Genomic DNA, 19,865 nt, shown 5'->3' with positions numbered 1-19,865 from the left:
TAAAAGTCAGTGAATTATTCATTCCTGGGTACTCCACAAAGACACCTGAGCAATGAATGTCAAACAGTTGCTGTCAAAGGGCTGCACAGGGCAAGCCAGGCCACAATGCTGCCAGTTTCCTCCTCTGGAACACACCTCCCTCCTTTATTGTGAGCTCAGCTTACTCAGTAAAACAGATGTACAGCACAGCTCTACAGTACCCAAACACAATCAGGGAATAATAGCCCTTCTTCCACACTCATTTTGCCGGGATACAGGTTAGACAAAATTATAGGCAGTGAGAGGGGGTGGGGGGGGTGGGAAAGGCAAACTTTTGCCATGAACAGTTTTAAAATATGGCATATAAATGATCCCCAAGACAAGGCTCAGGAGGAACACAGTACATACACAGCTGAGCATTCAGAAACTTTTCTTTCTGTGACTGCCTCCCTGAACTATCACTTATTCAGAAGAAATATGCCTAGGTTTTTATCTTACACCATCTCAGCAGAAAAAAAAATGTAAACAGCAGCAACTTCAGAAGTTGTTTCTAGACATTATCAATCTAAGCTGCACAGAGACAAGCTCCTGCAGCCTTTGCAGTAAAATTACATTTCTGCCAGACAACCAAGTCTTAAATCTGTACTTGCAAAGCAGAGACTCAAACAACTCCATATGTTGATGTAGTGCAGAAACATCCAGCTAGAAACAAAATTGAAAGATTGGACTTGCAGACAGAGTGAGAAAGTGTTAATCTGATCTTGTGTCTACTGATGAACACAGTGCATCAATTTGAAGAGGGCACCAGGCAGGTCCATTACCACTGACAAGACTTGGTGCAGGGAGGTTAACTTTGTTAAAATACAAACACCCACTCCTTGCAAAGGCAGTGCTGCTTTATAGCTGAAAATTCCAAACTGGAGGAGCTTTTCCCAGCCTCGCACAAACCTCAGCAGGGCCAGACAGCAGTGGAGCTCTCTGAGTTTTAAAGACAAACAGAATTCTCTTTTGTTGCCAAAACTAATGAAAGCCCTGACTGATGCAGTATTGCCATCTTAGGTATCTGTCAGGGTTAGTCCCAGAAGCAGCAGTGGAGGATAGCATATTTTGATGCCCTCCTGTAGGATGCTCTGCCTACATTCTATCTCCTTCCTCTTCCTTTTGTGGTAGCAATAGATCTCCTGCTGTTTGACAGGAAAACTCCTTCCTGCTTCATCTTTGAAGAAAGACAAAAATATGGTCTTGTCTTTTTCTACTGCTAGGTCTGACCTGCTGCTTAGGATTTTTGCTGATAGCTATCTCTTGTTCTTTCACCTGAATTTGCCACAGGATTGTGGAGGGTCTGCCTGAGGTCATGTGCTATCCTTAAACATGTTGAATGCTGCACACTCGAATTGTCGAATTTCTGGTCTTCCCACCCATCTTCACTTTGAACTTTATTCTACTGCATCACTATGTAAGGACCAGACCCCGGTTATCAGCAGATATTATGAATCAAGCAGTCCAGTGAATGTTGCATAAGCAACTTAATTGGACTTTATCCAACTTTTGTACTTTAATTTTCAGAATTTTAATCTATAATTCAGATAAAACCTGTAACTATCCAATATCTGGAATTTCCTGAATCAGCAGCAGATTTAATACTCAAAAGATGCTCTCATGCTACTTCTTCCTGCTGTTTTATACCCACTAACAGTCCATCCTCACTCCCAGGATTTTGCAGGGAGCAGGAAAGGTGGGGAGACATAATACTGCACAATTGTGATTTATCTTCTTTATTAAATAGCAGCCCTGACTGTCTGGAAGGGAGCACATTCTAGATCTTTGGCTGGATGAATAAAAGCTGTGACATGATGCCTGAGAAAAAAATTCAAAAAACACTGAAGAAAAAATTTCAGGGATCTTTGGGTAGTACTGTAAGGTCCATCTCCCAAAATTCTCACTGCCGCTGGGGCAAGGGGTGTTTGGGGAAGAACCCCGAACACTAAGTAAAATTTAGCGTCTACTTTTATTCTTAAGTAAAAATGTTGCTGCTGGGGCTTATCAATTAGGCAATGACCAAATTCTTCATTTCCACTTCAGTGCTTCCAATGTACTCCACTCCTTCCATTAAATTACCAGCCTAAATGGCTGCCTCATTGTCAGAACAAAAATTCCACCTCCAGTGCATCATTTCCCAGTCATACACCAGAAATCTTGCACTTCTAATCAAACCCTGACATTTTTTAAGAGAATTGGACTTTTCTCCCCGCCCCACAAAAAAGACAACAAAAAAACTAAATACAATTGCCCCAGCTGTGGCAGATAACACAGAGAACCCTTTTTTCCTGGTAGTGATAATTAAATTCTGTAACTCATTGTTTCAGATAAGCACTTCCAGTTGTATAGAAAGGATAAAAAGTATTCTTTTAGGAGGCTCTAATGAAAGTGGCAATAGGTTAAGAAAAAGATTTCACAGCCTTCCCTGAGTCTCTCACCAAGAAAAAAAGAAGTTAAAGTTGGCACAAATTCCCATAAAGTTTATTAAAACAGGAGATTTCTGGTTTCCAAATCATTATACAATACATGGGTGACACAGGAAGCAAATAAGGTTTTAGTTGTATTTTTATGATTTAATCTTAAAGGTCAGAATTCAAAACAGGTCTGTACTGCTGAGAGAAAAATCCCAGAGCCAGCTAGTCTCTGGCTTCCCAGCAATCACGTATGAGTATGGGAATGACCAAAATTATTCTAAGAGTCTCGTGCCAAGAACATTGCTCTGAGCTCCAGAGCACCCAGGAGGCACGAAGATGGTGCCTGTCACTGAGCAGGCCTGGTCATCTGTGACAGAGCAGCCTGACAGGCACATGGCCACCAGGAAAGCTTTTGAAACCTGCTCCTGTGCAGAGAGGTGCAGGCAGCACCATGCTCTCCTTCCCCACCACACAGCCTGCAGATGCAGAGAGTTCATACAGACACTACCCATACTGCAGGGTGCTGTGCCTGAGCCACAGCACAGAGATGAATTCTGGGGTTCCTCTGCATATCAGGACTAATCTTAATCTCAAGAGTACAGGAAAAACCAGTTTGCTTCTGCCTATTACAGGGGATAAAGAGGTGCATAGCAAGAGAAGGCCTCAGCACAAGAGACCAGATGGGAGAAATTGTGTTTGGAAACTTGCAAAAGAGGTGCCACTGACAAATACAGCACTGCACGAGTGTTACCTCAGCTGAAGAAAAAATTCAAAACATTGTCTGTCCTCTTTGCTTACAGAAACCGTCCCTAACAGGCCCTGCAACTCAGCCCTTGTGAAATGCTCATGGCTTTAGAGAATCCTATTCCTGACTCAACATTGAGTCATTAACACTCATGAAATTATGTTTTCTTTGCTAGAAAAAGGTAGTAGTAGTCTGTGAAAGTAACTGTCTTCTGAAAAAACACTGATGTACTTAACTGTGCTTCCTCCTTTGTGCAACCTCTTTTGATAATAATGAAAGTAGCAAAAACTTGTTATTAAAGACATATATATAAACTTACATATGATTTTAAAATCTGGTTATGTCAAGTTTTACCAGAAAAATACAAGGACTGGATACCACAGGATTTCTAAATTTCTGGAGCAGGTGATGATGTAGAAAAATAAAGAAGCAACCTACCATGCTATAATAAATCAACATTCAGGGTGACAAAACAGAGAAAAAGTATTGTATTTGTCCAGACTTCTGGACATGAATTCTGCCTCAATGACTGGGCTGAGTCTCTCCTAACATAAACATGTTGATACAAGCTGAAACTACAGAAGAGGGTTTATTTCTTTAATTAGCTAATATTCCTTGAAAACTGAGACTTCTTGCTACTATGACATGACAGGCATAAAACCAACACCTCATCTCCCAGATGAAATTTGTTGTTATAGTGATTGCAACCAAACAAGTTTAAGAAATTTTGGCAGCTTTAAACGGGGAATTACCTGCATCCAAAATGCCTTGTGCCAGGATTGCTCCAAACTTTGCCATAACATCATCATGCTTATCATTGATCACTTTGGAATAGAGCTGCCGGAACTGGCTGACCTGGTTAAAAATAATAAAAAAGGAAAAAAAAAAGAGAGAGATTATAAAACTGACTGCATGAGTTAAATAGTCCATCTCTAATGGAAGCATCTTCAATTTCTGCACCGTACAATGACGTTTGCATTTTCAACAGCTTTAGTCACTGATGTTACAAGTCAATCCATTAATAATTAATTACAGAGATTTTCCCCACCTGACAATATCCATATACTGATTTTAAAATATTCAGGATGGACGAGCATTTCCAAACTACATTTTGCAAACCTTATAGGAATACCCTGAGAATCTCTATAGAGTGTCACTGGAATAAAAGACCAATTGATGAGTTTGGAGCAAGAACTATTCTGTGTTCATAGGTGACTGACACTGCACTTTAATAAATTTCCTCCATTTCCTGCCTTCACTCTTTCAGCCAGTAACCTGATGCTACTTGTCACCTCAACTCATCCAGCACTGATGGCATCTAACCTGATTAAGCCACTTTGTGATACCAGAAGACATTAACGATCATACAAGCAAGTCATGTCCTGCTAAATAGGACTGCATTAAAATGACTGTTTGACACCAATGGACAGTCTCACTATCATGAAGCACCAGAGAAACCAAGCACTTTTAAACAGAAGCAAAGCTGAACAAAACAACAGTTCTCTGGTAGAGCAGGATGCATTTATTAGAACTGCCAGGGAAAACAGCAGCTATTTCCATTATTCCATCTAAGTCCAACAATTTGTGTGCACCAACTCGTTTTTGCATTAAAATATTTTTACTTATTAGTCCCCCAAAGAAGGTGACTTTGCAATTACTAAAACTAAGAAAAAGAAGCAACATAATCAAGGCAGACAGACGTGTGGCATGGAGATACTGCACACACAATGCAGGGTTTATTATGAGTATATAAACCAAACTTTGCTCTTGCTTCACTCAATTTATGCTTTTTCAGGCTCTCATGATTTTTATTTATAAAAGCTTACTCTGAGGTTTACAAGTTCAATGTAAATGCTTTGCTTCTTATCTCTAACCTCTTTGTACACTGGAAAAACACCTTAGCTTGCATTTGCAGCCTGGAATGGGGCCTCAAAGGCAGCCACATGCAGACCAGGTGAACCAAAGCCTTCAGGTATTATTTGGGACAGACACACTGGGAAACAGAAGCAATGTGTGAAACTATTTGTCTTCTTGGCTGAGCAGCAGAATTCTAGTGCCTCTGTTTAGAGCACATAATTTCCTTGACTCTGGGCTCAGCTTCTGGGTTTGGAATATTTATGAAAACAGGCAGATGTTATAAAGCTCATTTGGTGGACTGTAATCCAGAATTTACACCAATCAAATCTTCAGAGAACTAAACCCTGGGTGGAGTGAGAAGACACTCAGCAGAACTGCTGATGTTCACACTGGCACCTGAAATCTGACGGAGCAGCCCTTGGAACAGAGGACAGGAACACCTCACTCGGGAAGGGGAGGCAGGGCTAGAAAGGGAAATTATCCACCTCCCTGATCATGGTGCATTGCTTCTGTGAGCACCCTGTCCCTAATACACCTTCTTCAGCTCCTATTCATGTATACATTAGTCCATGAATGTTAGTATACATGAACAGAACATCCAGGCAACAAGTCCACCAGGAACCTGCCAGCTTTGGCACCAGGACCTGGTGCAGGGCAGTGAGGTGTCTGAGACACTGACAACTGCAAGGGACCAAGGACAGAAACCTGGCTGCTCAACCTCAGCAGATCAACTGCCATCTCTCCAGAAGACAGGGACAGGTTACAGAAGATCAACTGAGAGCAGGCATTCAATGAACAAGCGCTGAACAGCTGCAGTAAGAAACAGTCCTTATGCCATCTATTATATAAAATATGTAATTTCCTCTCAAGAGCATTCTGTGTTCAAATATATTCTGCTATCTGTGCATTATGAGCCATGGATCACTGCGGGCCTGGAAAATACACTAAGTGTGCCTTTTCCAGAATTTAAAGTCAATGGAAATAGAATTGTTCTATGAAAGGGTGAGAGACTATCCTTAGGGACCAGGCAAACCCAGAACAAAGGACTGAGACCAAAAGTCTCAACACTCAAATGCATAATAAGCCCACATGCTTGTCAGGCTGTTCCTACAAAGCAAATGCTTCACAGAATTGGGAATTTTGACTGGATCAGGTCCCAGCTGAAAACATTCCTTGCTGCAGGGGAAAGCCTGCTTTGGCAGCTCTGCCTGCAGCAGTTCAGGAAGGTATTAACCTCACATGGAGCCAATGCTCCATCTCTTGGGTGCTGGGGCGCTTACCTCCTGCAAAATGGAGCAAAACATCAACAGCCAGCTATTTCTTAAGCTGTTGAAGCAAAACCTGACAGAGTTTGTTTAGTAAAGCCCTTTTATCTACTATCATTTTTCCTTCAAACCAAAGCAACAAGCACAACCCAAACTACTGTGTAAGTTTATTTAATATGCTGTGAAACCCACAAGCTTTGTTCCTCCCTTGAAATCTTCAAGCACTTTAAACATTCTACAGCATTTGGAAATCCTACCAAGAAATTTATTTGGGCAACTTCCAGGAGGAACACTAAAATATAGACAATGACTCATTTCATCTTTTTAACAAAACACACACCCCATTCTGATAATTAGTGCTGGCCAAAATGACATGGCACTGAGTTCAAATGAAGCCAAACACAGAACCTTGGAAACAGAGAGGAAACAACAGAGACCTTGAGAAATTAGAACGATACAGCACCATTTCCTACCACAAAGGGCTGTCATTTATTCGGCTATTCTCCACTTCTTCCTCCACCAGTCAGTATTCATGCACATGAAGCCCAGGAGATTGTCAAGAACAAGATTTTATAGACAGTTAATTACAGGAAATAATGGCAGGTGATGTGCATGATGCTTCTGGCAAATGCAAGCTCTTAAGTACAAGAGCATTAATAAAATAGGTTTTAAACCGTTTGCATGTTGTATCTGTCTTCTTCAAAAGATGAAATTATTCTGCACACACTTGCCCTGTTGAAGGAGTGTGCAGAAGCATCTCACAGTAGTGGGCTTTCATAAAGTAAAGGTGCTACCAGAATATTGCAAAGTCATTCATGCACCTAGCAATACATAGCATTTTATCTAAATGGGGGAAAAAAAATCCCAAAAGCAATCTGGTCCTGGTTTCTTCTCCTCTTAAAGACAATAGGCCAAAATGATTGAAGGAAGATGGAGAAAAAGGCTGTTATGACTGAAGGAGAATGGAGGAAAAGGCTTCACCTTGTATATTATTTTCTTATTTTGCCAAGATGACTATCCTAACACAAAACCAGGAACTGAATTTACTTTTTCAAGTAGTTTGACAAGTAGTTTGTCCCTAAAATTGCTGACTTAATTGCCCTGCAGGTCACAAACACAAAATAAAGTTGTCATTGATTTCTGTTATGATGACCTCATCACATCTGTAATTTAGGATTCCATTTCATAAAATAAACTTGTTAATATTTTATATGTGACATTAATACAGTTATTAAATCTATCAACAGAGGTCAGGAAAAATTATGTTGGCTGCACATGGAGGAATTGTTTCAAACCTCAAAGAGACCAAACCACCTTTACTCAACACCTGCTATTCCTTTTTGGCCCTTAGAGCAACTTCCAAGTTCAAGGAGTTCATGTAATTACAATTCTTTTTTTCGCAATCCTTTATTTAAACTCTTTATTTAAATTTAAATTCTTTGAATTATTCATTTAGACAAAGATTGAGCAGAACAAAGAGGACGAACACAAAGGGAAGATCACAATGAAGTTAATTCAAAGGCATACATCTACCCTTTTCTCACAATAAAAATGGCGCTTTTTTAAACCAAATTACTTTGATTTTTAAATCTCTGTTTATTCCTGGCATTTTGGCATTGCAATGCTCAGCTCCCAAAACTCTGTCAGCATTTTATTCCCGAAAAAATCCTAAACTATTTAAGGAAGATTGTTTGCTACCATCTCCACCCCAAATGATCAGCAGAGAACTGGAAGTATTTCTAACCCAAAGCTCACTAATAATAAGTTAACTAAAAAAATATGTAAAATCCCAGAAGAGACAAAACTGATCAGCAATGACAGGAAGCTGGCCAGGCTCTATGACACAGTCTTTATTAAAATCACCATCTCTCACATACAAATTATCACCAAGTATTTAGAAGCAGTTAAATGATGATACATAAAATTTAGCTTCTCTCTAACCCCATCAAGTCTGTACAGCTTGTGGGATACAAAAATCATCACACTCCTCTCCCTAGGTGCTTATTCAGCAAGGCAAATACCCACATCCATCAAGTCAAACCCTTTGGCACACAGTGTCCAGCATGTCACTCAGGAATCTAATCAGACCAAAATATGTCCTGGCAATCCAAAAATGGCTCCTTTTCTTGACTCCACTCTTTCACATCAGAGGTACATAATTTTTTTCAGATTGGCAGAGAGCTCCAAAAAAAGTTTCCCATGGATAATAAATAACTTAATTGGAAGCATACCCCTCAAAATGTGTCTTTTAGTTTTGAGCAAGAAACAATAATGGTTATAACTAACTTTTGGGGTATTAATAAAAAGCAAAATTTGTATATTCTGTGTTTAGTTCCTGAATTGGCAGAATATTTCAGGTATTACTTATTATTTTTTAATCTGGAATTTTGTTTCTGTTTGTTTTTTAATACATATAGTGCTTCTATGACTACACAATTAATTCTGTATCTATATCCGGTAACAATTTGGCATCAAGCTGTTTCAGTTTCTGGTCCCATTTTTGAACAAGCCACTGATTCCCAAACTATACATTTCATCCTGTATTTACTGGCCAACTATTTTAACTGCCCTTTTATCAAGCAGAAGTACCACATGTGACTTGGAAGTCAAGGTTTCCAGGCCTCACTGGGAAAAGAGATGTGCCTTATTACATACCTCAAATAATCTGAATTTTCACTAGATATTTTTCCACCCACATTTTTCTTTAGGACAAACAGAGTCTTTCATCTATCATTTCAAAAAGTCAAAAACTCCAACAGGCAGACTCAGCAAGTGATCCATGGTTTAGGATGGCTGACTGATTCAGAGCCAACTGCAATTCCCACCCCAAGAGGATTAGGTGCTTTGCAAACAAAAATTAATCAAATCTCATAGTGTCCTTTCATATGTAAAAGAATTCTTAATTCTTTCTGGTGGGAAACTGAGGCACAGGAGAGCTATATAATTTATCCAGTACTAGAGCAACATAGAGTGATTAAATCTGATCTCCTATATTGAGGCCGGGCATTCCAATCACCTGACAGAAAGGAACAAACAATAAGAACAACAATTAATGTCTTTCCACAGAGAGATAATTCAAGTTCACATTACAGAAATTTTGTATCTTGGAAGACAAGGGGATCCAGCAGAAGTCTAGTGTTCTTCACTGGCTTATTCAAGTGAACTACTATTCTTGGTTTATTCACTTGAACTACAATTCTGATAATATAAACAACATTCCCAGATTTTGCTCAGTGAAAACTAACATTTTTCTTTCTTTTTAAACAATTTGAAGGAACGAACTGTCTGCCAGCTAACTTTCATGTTCCTTAGAAATGACTTAGAAATACCCAAACACCTGCATTTGTAGAATTCCTTCTCTGACTTTCTCAAGTAAAATTTTCCACTGGACAGTTTTCTCCTTCTTCTCATCCAAATGCAGTAAAAAAGTGTCTATCACAGTTCAGTTTCTGACATCAATATGACATCAATAAAAGCAACCATTATGCAGCAGATGAGTAGCAAAGTACTAGCTACTGGTCTGCCTCAGCACTCACCAGAGCAGGTGAAATGTGGAACCTCAGAGCTTTGCCTAATGTGGACTTTTAGTCTGTACAAATGTTTGCATATAATCACCTGTCACACACTTACAGGAAACCTACTTTTAAAAGCAAAACACAGCATATGCAACCCTTTTCATCACATGAGCAGAAAACTCCATTAAAATATGGAGTATTTGTTATAAACTCACTAAGCCAATTCTGACAGTTCTGAAGCTGTTTCACCTGAAAAGTATAAGACTAACTACAAGGAAACACTGTTCTAACACAATCCCTCTGCATGGTGACCACATCCAAAACTAAGCTTACTATCATCAAAACCAATGTTTTTACAGTCACTTTCCTATCATTACAAGAGATCTTTTAAGGAAGAGCATTTATTCTTGTAGTGCCCAGGGTTAGAATGCTGCCATCCATCAACCACGTTCCCATCATTCCGAGCACATGTTCTGATCCAAGTAGGAGCTTCCCCCTGCACATTCAGCTCTCGCTCTTTACAAGACATGTGCAGTCTCCTGCCAATGCTAAAATGCAGTGCCAAGCACTAAAGATTTGGCATTCAAGACAATTTTCCCACCTAAGAGGCTGGTATGTGTGACACATTACCTTTGGGCAGGTGATCTCAGTCTGCTGGATCATGATAAGGGCAGATGCAATGAGAGCTCCTTGACGTACATAGTTCACGGGATCATTTGTCATTGGCTCAAGCAAATTGATTGCTTCCTAAAAGAAATGAAGAAATACAGTGTCATAGAGTTAATACTACTATTTTTAGTATGGCAGGATTCTATTCTCCAATGGCAGGTTGTCAGATTGAGGCTATCAGATATACTTTAAAAAAATGCTTTTCCTGTTCACGGCAAATGAGGCAGAAATCGGTATTTCTGTAGATTTTAATCTAAAAATTCTTAAGAAAAAGAAAATAAACACTAAAAACAAGGGATGGATGGATGGATGGATGGATGGATGGATGGATGGATGGATGGATGGATGGAACAAGATCTACCTGCAGAAAAAGGGCAACAGGTAAACAACAGGTATAAGCAACAGATGTGTTCATCACATTAGATTCCAAATTCTTGGCCTTATACTTTATTGTTAGAATCTGTAGTATTTAGCATAATTTAAGTAATCTCTTCTTCAGAGTGCCCTTCTGTCCATATTTAAACTGAGGACACGAGCAAATGCAGCTGAGTGCAGAGTGCAAAAGACACCCAGTTCAGACCCCTCTTGCGGTTACTTCCATTAGGATGAGGATTTTAAAAACAAGTTCATTTTAATACAGAACATTATTTCAAAGAACCACTTCTAAAATAACACCATGCATTCACTAAGACTGCTTTTGCCATCTGAGTTATGCTGGAGGCTGTGCTTCTTCACCTGAAGGTGACTCATTCACTCTTTGGCAAGCATCCAGTACCATGGATGAAACACCCACTATGACAAAAAGCTGAACTTTTTGATCTCCAAAACTGAATCTATTTGGGCCTTCAAAACCTACTAATAGAAGCTCTGGAAGACATGTCTCTGTGTAATCAGATGGTTTAGATCATCACACAATGTATCTGGAAATAAAACAAGACTCATTCTTGCGACTAAAAGCCTTTCCACTTAAATTAACTTGTCAGATGCAGCAGGTTAAAAATAACTAGCTCCTTGATTCCACCTTCCACTTGAGAAGAAAGCGACCTGGATAAAAATAGGACTCTCTCAGATTTGCTTTCAAATCTGCATGCTTTAGCTACTAAAGATGGTAGGCAGTGCACGTCAGCATTCTGTGCTTTTGGCAGCACAAATGACACTCGGGAGCGCTCACGTAAGAGCCACAGACCAAGTGTTTAATACAGGAAGAGATGAGACATATAAGCAAGAGATTTATCCAAGATTCAGAAGAATGACATATTACTTTGTCTGTGCACCTGTTCTGTAACTGCAACTCTGTATCCCTACAGATTATTATACACATGTGGGAGAAGCAGATTTACTTGCTGCTTGTTCCAGTGAGTGCTCACTTCCCACAGCAGAAGCAGGAATCCCACTATAAAACATCTGTTACCGTCCATGAGAATTAACCTTCACTGATACTTATAAAGTGAGAATATAATGTACTGGTTGTTAATTACACTCCTGAAACTACAATAAATATGATGAAATTTCACTGCACTTGGCTTTACCATATGGATCTTCCATGAATCGTGTATCACATGAAAGATTAAAAGAGCTAGAAGTTAAGCAGAATACCTGCTGTTTTCCTGTCACTCCAAGGGCAAAGGAGTATTGATTTTGGAGTACTGAACATATATTTAAAGTTCGGTGGCAACTTGACAATAAGAAAACTCTAAGGAAAGTTTTGAAGACAAAATTCTGCCAATTCCAAGAATGTGGCAGTAATGTATAAAAACATTTTAATTTATCTGTTCTGTACAAGCAGGAAAAGAAACTCTATGCCCAGAAAAGTTAAAGAATTTAAAGTTGTGATGTACTCCAGCTAGCTGGTACTGTACATGTGTGAGAAATCCATCTGCATGTGTGATGTTTACACACAAATGTATCTGTGGCAGGAAGGAGCAGGAACAGTCTTGGCCACAGATGCTTCTTTCTGGCCCTCACCTTGTTTCCAGTGCCTGCACAGCAGATCCCCAAGGCCATAGCAGCCCCATAACGCACGTGGGGATTGTAGCTCTCTGACAGCAAAGAAACCACGCTTGGACACTGCTCTGGAGTCCTAGAGAAAGTAAAAAAAAAGAATATTGTTTATTATTAGTGTTCTTCAAAACATGGTATTGTGCTTCAAAATATGGTAACTCCACTCTGTTCATATCTGAAAATTTCAAATTTTTCTTCCACACTGTATATTTTTTCATTTCTCAAAACTTAACCACAGGGGAGGAATAAATGGGTTAAGAGTACAGCTTAATAAACAAATGAATAAACTTCTCTATCACTGCAGATAATCACATACAGTTCTCACTACTGAAATCTTCCTTAGTGCTTATTTTCCACCTTTAAAGGATCACCCAGCAGAATGATATATCTATTAAGGCTGAGGTCTTTATCTCCAGAAATTATGCCTTTTTGACAGGCTTTCCACTAGCAGAGGTTTACCCTCCATGAGACACACAGTAGTAAATTTCCCGTCAGTGGACACAAAACTCACCTTCAGTATTCAATCAGCCTTCAAGGTTGGTGTGTCCCAAACTCCCTTTTGCAATCACAGTTTCTGCCATCTCCTCCTCACCCCCACCTACTGCTGTAAATCACAGCACAGGAGGAAATGCTGATACAACACGCACTTCCAGTCAGTTTATGAGCAATGTCTACTGCTGCCTCCTTACAATGTCATGCTGAGACTGTTGCTGCCTTTGAAGAGATCTGAAATGGGTGTATGTGCTCTGTGCCTCACCAGCTGGGAACCAGCTTCCTGCTGGTCACTACAGCAACTAAACTTCCAGCCCAGTGCTGGAAGATGAGGGACTGAATTTCCCACAGCCAGAAGCATATGTTGCTAATGCAAACAGCTTTGTAAATATTGAGTATTTCTGAAGTAGTGCTCAGTAGGACTCACAGGTGTTAATATATTGATTTCCTTCCTATCTTAATGGTCATATTTATCCCTCCTTTAACTTTGATGCCACACAAACCACTCCATAATACCAAACACTGTCCATTTCAGCATATTGAGTCTCATGGCACAATGAACACAAGAGCAATGCAGGAATGCAGTTGGTAAGTACACACTCATGAAGAAGAAAGATGTAAAACTATAAATTGCAAGTGATTTCATTATATCGGTTTATAGAGTGAACATTATCTGGCTCTTTATGCCATCTCACTGTGTCTTGCAGCCCAGACTAGCATTTTAATTGTCACATTCACAATCTTATAAGCAGTCTTGCAAGCCATTTACTTCTGCTATAAACGGATTTCAGACTAAAACGTGCGTAGGAAGAAGCCAAGAGCATCTTAGTTTTAGCTTCCTTTCTTACATTTGCTATAATGAAAGATGGAGGTTGGAGGGTAGCAGCAGTACCTGTTTGTACACAGGAATTACATCATCATGTAAAATCGCTGCCTGTCAAGGCACTCAACAACTTGAGAGAAAAACCACTACAGAATATGCTCTGGCATGGGTTTTATTTAAATGAATAGCTGAATCATAGAAAACAGTAATGAAAAAGACTTCAAGCAATAATCTAGTTCATTCTCTTCTTTCATTGTGATGAGGGACAGAAGACATGTTCATATAATGACACACTCATACTTCAGTTATACTCGACACACATATTCAATTAATTTCTGCTCTGGCTGTTCCCGTTTCAACACTTTCCCACTGTCTCCTCTGACAACTAGTCCTGAACTCCTCTTTGCACTCCTCTCTTCTACTCCAGCTGATCACAGACAGGCAGCACCACCAACAGGCTCCAGTCCTCCTCCAGAACTGCTGAAGGGATCCAAAGGCACCCAGGCTTCCGAGGCTACTCAATGCCTCAGCAGTAATGGCAGCAAGCGACCACATCTTCCCCTCATCCACCACTTCCAGCTGAGTCTTCCCAAAGCATCCACATGGGGAAAGAATCCCATCTAGCAACATCACTTTACAACCCCTCTGACCTTCAACAGCAGCAAAATAACCCACAGGAGAGAAGAAACCACAAAGCTGCTGGAAACTGCTACCTCTAAGATGCAGCCATGATGACAAATGTTAAGAAAGGGAGAAAAGCTCTGCAACAGAACAATTCAGTCGTGCCCTATGAGTGAAGATGACAAACTAAAAGACATTCAACACTACCTATCAGTCTCTTGCTCAAGTAACAGCTTAGACACTGACAATGTTCTTTAAAAATGAGCTGATGTGGAGACCAGGAGACACAAATCCTATAATAAAAGAAGACAAGCATTCAGCTGCACAGACTTCAGCTCTTGCACAAAGACCCTTAACACCTTTGTGTTTGCATTACTTCAGATGTTAAACAGGCAGACTGTGAACCAAAGAAGAGAGAAAGACGTTATGTCAAAGATGTAGTTATGTGCTCTGAAGCATTAATCATTAAATTCCTGTCCAGAAAGCTGGATTTTATAGAATCATTAACTTGGACACAGGTTTGTGTCTGCAGGCTCAGAAGTTCTAACATAGTTTTTACTATAAAATCAGGACTAACGTACACTAATTGATTTTTGAATTCTTGGCCAGATTTAAATTATTTTTAGCCATTATTTTAAATACTTTTATCTCAAATCTATCCATTAAATGGTCAAACATTTTGACAGAAGGCCTTCCATAAATCCACTTTGAGAGTTGCAGCAACTTTGCGGGTCCCACCACTTTTCACAGTTTTCTCAAAACCTTAATCTTCAAAAAATGTCTTCTCACTTAACAGGGATCTAGAAAGCAGATCAGAAAGTGAGAAAGAGTCCTACAAAAGTGTGTATCAGAGGAACAGGGCCTCAGTGCACAAGAGCACTGTTGGCATCAATGCTTAAGCAGTAACATTTGCTTAGTCCTTTATTGCTGAGATGTTTTACAGAGTCCTACCCGATGTTGCCAAAGGTCAGCCCATATAAACCCAAAGCCACACTCCATAAAATTTATAAAACCCAAAATAATTCTGCCAAGTGATCAAAAGAAAAGTTAAAAAGCCTTCATAAGCAGTCACAGGCTGCAATTGTGCTGCCATGGCATTACTTCCATCTGGTAATCCACCTGGGGACCGTGTTTAAAACATGACCATGTTCTCCTTCCCTTGGCCCTTCACTGGGAGCACAGCTCCTCGAGCTGCTGACGTGACATTCAGCACAATCCAGAGGGACAGTCCTCCTACTGATGGAGGAAGTTTCTGCTCCACTGGTACCAAGCCCCACACAGGTTCCCAAACCAAGCCCACCCTTCTGGCTCCCTGCTGGAGACCTCCACTGCTTTGTTGACTGCTGATGGCTGAATCAATGTGGTTACAGAGTAGAAACCTCTGGTGGGAGATGAAGAGAAATAATGAAGAGTGTGAGACATCTTAGTAACAGTACTATAAAAGAGAAATGGTTTGTCACAAGCCACACTCAGCAGCCTGCTACTCCTACTCAGTCCTAATACAGATATCTGTCATTACTGCAAGTTAAACAAAAATTTCATCGCATGAAATACCAGAATAACATTTGGAGATTCAGTGGGCAGAAATTTTATCTCCAGACACAAAATTTTCCTCCCCTCTTGAAAGTCACAGTAGAAGTTCTAAGCCTGGAGTAGATTTAATATATTTTGAGGACAGAAGCAATGTACCATAGTCCTCTAGCATGACCTTCCCATAACACAGTCCAGTAATTTCATCTTAAAATTCCTACATTAAAGCCAAAGGCATGTCTCAAAACTGGGCTGTGTATCTTAGAAAGGTAGGCAATATCTATTTTTTAAAACCAAATTATCTTTAATGCACTGGTTCCTTCCTTTTTTCCTAACACTGGTTTTACTCAAGCAGTTTGCTTTTGCAATTACACTTTACTACAACAGCAAAATGAGGACAAAAAAATGGCACAATTATTTCCTTCATTTTAATCTGAAAATTGCTCAGTTGCTCCTACATAAGCCATGAAACCACAGACGTCAGTGAACCTAGACCTGTACACAAAAAAAAAAGTCCAACATCATAACTAGCTTCAACTTTGTTGAGTTACCAGGAAACTAAATGAATAAAGGAGCCAAAAATCTCAAGAAGTTTCTTCCATGGGACTTCAACAGAGTAGTCAGCTACAGCTTTGTTTCCACCCTACATCAGGATAAATTTTACTGCTGTGATAAATGGGCTGCATATGAAGGACTTCCTCTAAGACCGAGTTTGGTTTGTTTCAGAAGTCAAACAAAATCATAAAGAAAAATAAAGATGCACCAGGACAGCAATAGGAGATTCTCAGCAAAACATAACAGCTTGAATTTTATTAGTTTTACTCACCAACTGGTTGCTCTTGAAACCTCTGCAAGAAACAAATACCCTACACTGTGGATTTTCAATCTTCCCAGAAACTAAAACCAGTGAAAACACAGAGGAGCTGCCTGACTCCAGCCTAACTGCCTTAGCCTCAACTCTCATACTGTCTCCATAAAAAGCTCATACTTAGTTTCTAAGTAGCCTAGAATTTCTGACAAACCAAACATAATTTTGTATTCTTCATTACTTCCAAAGAAAGATGAAAGAAAATTTTTCTTTAGCCTCCAGTGCAAAAATTAACAGAATGAAAACCAGGATGTTGACTGTTAACACATTAATATGAAAAAAACCCCAAATGCCCAGGTCAGCTGGACACAGAAGGCAGTCAGATTCCCTTTCTACCCATGGTGTTGACCTAAACTGTTTTTTCTCTGAAAGTCTTTACAACTGCAACATCTGTAGATATCCTAGTTCTCAGTAGGCTTTGTCTGCAAGAGCCTTCTTGGGCTAATGAAAGTTGAGGATCACAGTTAGGTACATTGGCTCTTAACAATCCACTTTAATCTTTTTTCCCCATGAGGCATGCAACAAGATAAACTAAAAACTCACATCACCATATCTTGTAGCACATTTCACTTCAAGTGTTTTAGATCACAGACCAGTTAAAAGCATATCCTTTGAGCAGTTTACCTCTAATCCTCTAAGCTGCACATCCTCAAGATTAATGCATTACTGCTGCTTTTCTTCATATTTCAGCAATTTTTAAACATGAAATCTCACATAAATAAATATATATATATAAATATATGGTAGCATCACCAAGTAAATATACAAAATACTGAAAAAAAACCCATCACAGTGGTCTTGTGATTGAGACTAAAAATGGAAACATCTGAAGCATCACTAACATGCACTTATTTTTTAGTCTAAATATTTAAGGACTATACAACTCATTGAAAAATTAAATGTCAGAGAATTGAAGAACAATGTCAAATATCTTTTAAATTCCTCATTTAGTGTCCCCAGTCATATTTCAAAAGGCTCTAAATATTTATAACTTTTTAAAACTATTGGCCATGAATTAACCATTTTATACAGAAGTCTTTCCACAAGTTGATTTAGTTGTGTAATGGAAAAAAAAAAAAAAAAAAGAAAAAAAAAAAAAAAAAAAAAAGAAAAAGCAAGCTAACAGAAGTTTCATTTCATCCATGAATGAGTTAACAAAGGAGAAATGCAAATATTAACTGCACAGTTTGTGGTCAATTCTGGAGGAAGAAGAGATGTGCAGCAGAAAGAGAAATATATAGAAAACAGAAAACCTGCAGAGAAAAATGCAATGAACTGATATATCCAGTGTAGACTAAACATCCCGTCTCTCTCTCTCTCTCTGGACAAAAATGATCCCAGCTATTCCCAAACCAAGAATTTCCTGCAACTATTTCATGTACAGCACAGCTAGTGAACTTGAGGGATATGTACTGACTGAACAGCACTCACCAGAGACAGCTCATATCTGATGGAGACATGGCTCTATAAAATAACACTGGCAATATGAAAACAAAAGTAACAGCAAGGGATGGGAAATAAAAATAATATCTATATATGGTTCAAATAATGTGTTTACAGTGGACCAGGAGTGGGGTCTAGCATGACTTAAGGTTTACCATCATTAACACAGGAGAAGAGCTGGACATAGAGGCAGGACACTGGTCTGCACAAAAAGCCTGGCCAGAAGATATAGTGAAGAACCTGCTGCAAGTCTGTAATAGATACAGAGGAGGATGTGTTTCTCAAAGCTGGTGAAGTTCAGAAAACATCACAAAGGGCAGGTATGTTTTTAATCTCTCTGAAATCAAACAATGCACCAAAGAGGTAAAAATGCTTGCAAGCCACCATACCACTAAACTTGAATCATCTTCTGCAAGTTCCGAAGATAATTGGTTTTATCTGTATTTTAAAAAGAATTTCCTTTTCAATCAGATATAAATGTATTCATTAGCTTTCATCAGAACAATCTGCAATAAAAACTTCAAGTACAGCTAGATTAATGGCAGGATATCTTTCAAGATTTATAAAATATAAACCAGAAGTTGATTAGAGATGGAGCTTAAGAAAAACTGAATCCAAATGCTCATTAGCCAAATAAGGTATTGTCCTGTCTCAATTTCCATTCTTTATGTCTTTTCATGTGCTCTGCTCTCTCAGTACTGTCAGTGGTGACAATAGGGAGGTGGCCAGATAAGGAAACAGTATTACCATAGCTGGATTAATTTTTATTTTTGTAATATGTACTTCTCTTATGAATAAATAAATCAACACTCAGTTGTAAATGAATACAGCATGGAATCTTACTGACAATTTCCTTTAAACAGGAAAAACAAGGAACAAGTGAAAACTACTAAAAATTTTATTCTATCATCTGAATACACTTTAAGTATTTCTGTTAGTTTCTCACAGCAGCCTTCTCTCTTTGGCCCTACATTCTAGGGATTGATTTTTTTTTTTCTTTTTAAAAGAAATATAAATTAATGCACAGTTACTGAGGACCTGATTTCCAGCTCAAGGCTGGTAAGCACTAGCAATTCATGGAATGTAACGGTTGGTGTCATACAGAGGGTCAGACCATGATCTCATGGTCTCTTCTGGCCTTTACTCAAGGAATTATTACACAATTTTGCAGCTAATGTCCTTGGAAGTGAACTCTATTTCCATTCTAATGCAGAACTATAAGATGACACTGAGGCTATACATACATCCGACTGAAAGTTGGAAGGTAACAAAATAGAATATTCAAGATAATAAAAAGCAGCTGCAGAAGGAAAGTTTTAAAGTAACAGTGCACACACTAGTTTTAAGTGTGCTGCACAACACTTCTGTAAAGTTAGGCAAGAAAAAACCTGGAGTGTTTACAAGGCTGCAGAACATTCTAGGGTTAACTGTGCTTCTCTCCAGAAAGCAAGTGAGCAGGAGAGCCCAGAGAGCAAGCAGCAGTCAGACAGACAGACACGCTATGGTGCACAGAGACAGAATGTTGTAGTGTGAAGGGTCATTTCCAGGACCTGCACATCCTGATACAGCTACAGAGAGCACACATTATAGTGCTGGAGCAGTGA

General features: G+C 39.1%; 1 protein-coding gene across 1 annotated transcript in view; it reads right to left on the bottom strand.

Moving 5' to 3' along the window:
• The window catches only part of PSMD1 (proteasome 26S subunit, non-ATPase 1), a 65,774-nt gene that overhangs the window by 8,627 nt on the left and 37,282 nt on the right, over nucleotides 1-19,865 (bottom strand). Inside the window, exons 17-19 of the mRNA XM_058843470.1 lie at nucleotides 12,449-12,563; nucleotides 10,445-10,561; nucleotides 3,930-4,032 (exon numbers count right to left, since the gene is read on the bottom strand). Coding sequence (XP_058699453.1) covers nucleotides 3,930-4,032; nucleotides 10,445-10,561; nucleotides 12,449-12,563 — 335 coding nt within the window. The remainder of the gene's footprint in view (nucleotides 1-3,929; nucleotides 4,033-10,444; nucleotides 10,562-12,448; nucleotides 12,564-19,865) is intronic.

This window comes from Poecile atricapillus, chromosome 8, assembly GCF_030490865.1.
Source record: "Poecile atricapillus isolate bPoeAtr1 chromosome 8, bPoeAtr1.hap1, whole genome shotgun sequence".
In the NCBI taxonomy this organism is placed as follows: Eukaryota; Metazoa; Chordata; class Aves; order Passeriformes; family Paridae; genus Poecile; species Poecile atricapillus.
This window is presented reverse-complemented; position numbering and strand designations above follow the sequence as displayed.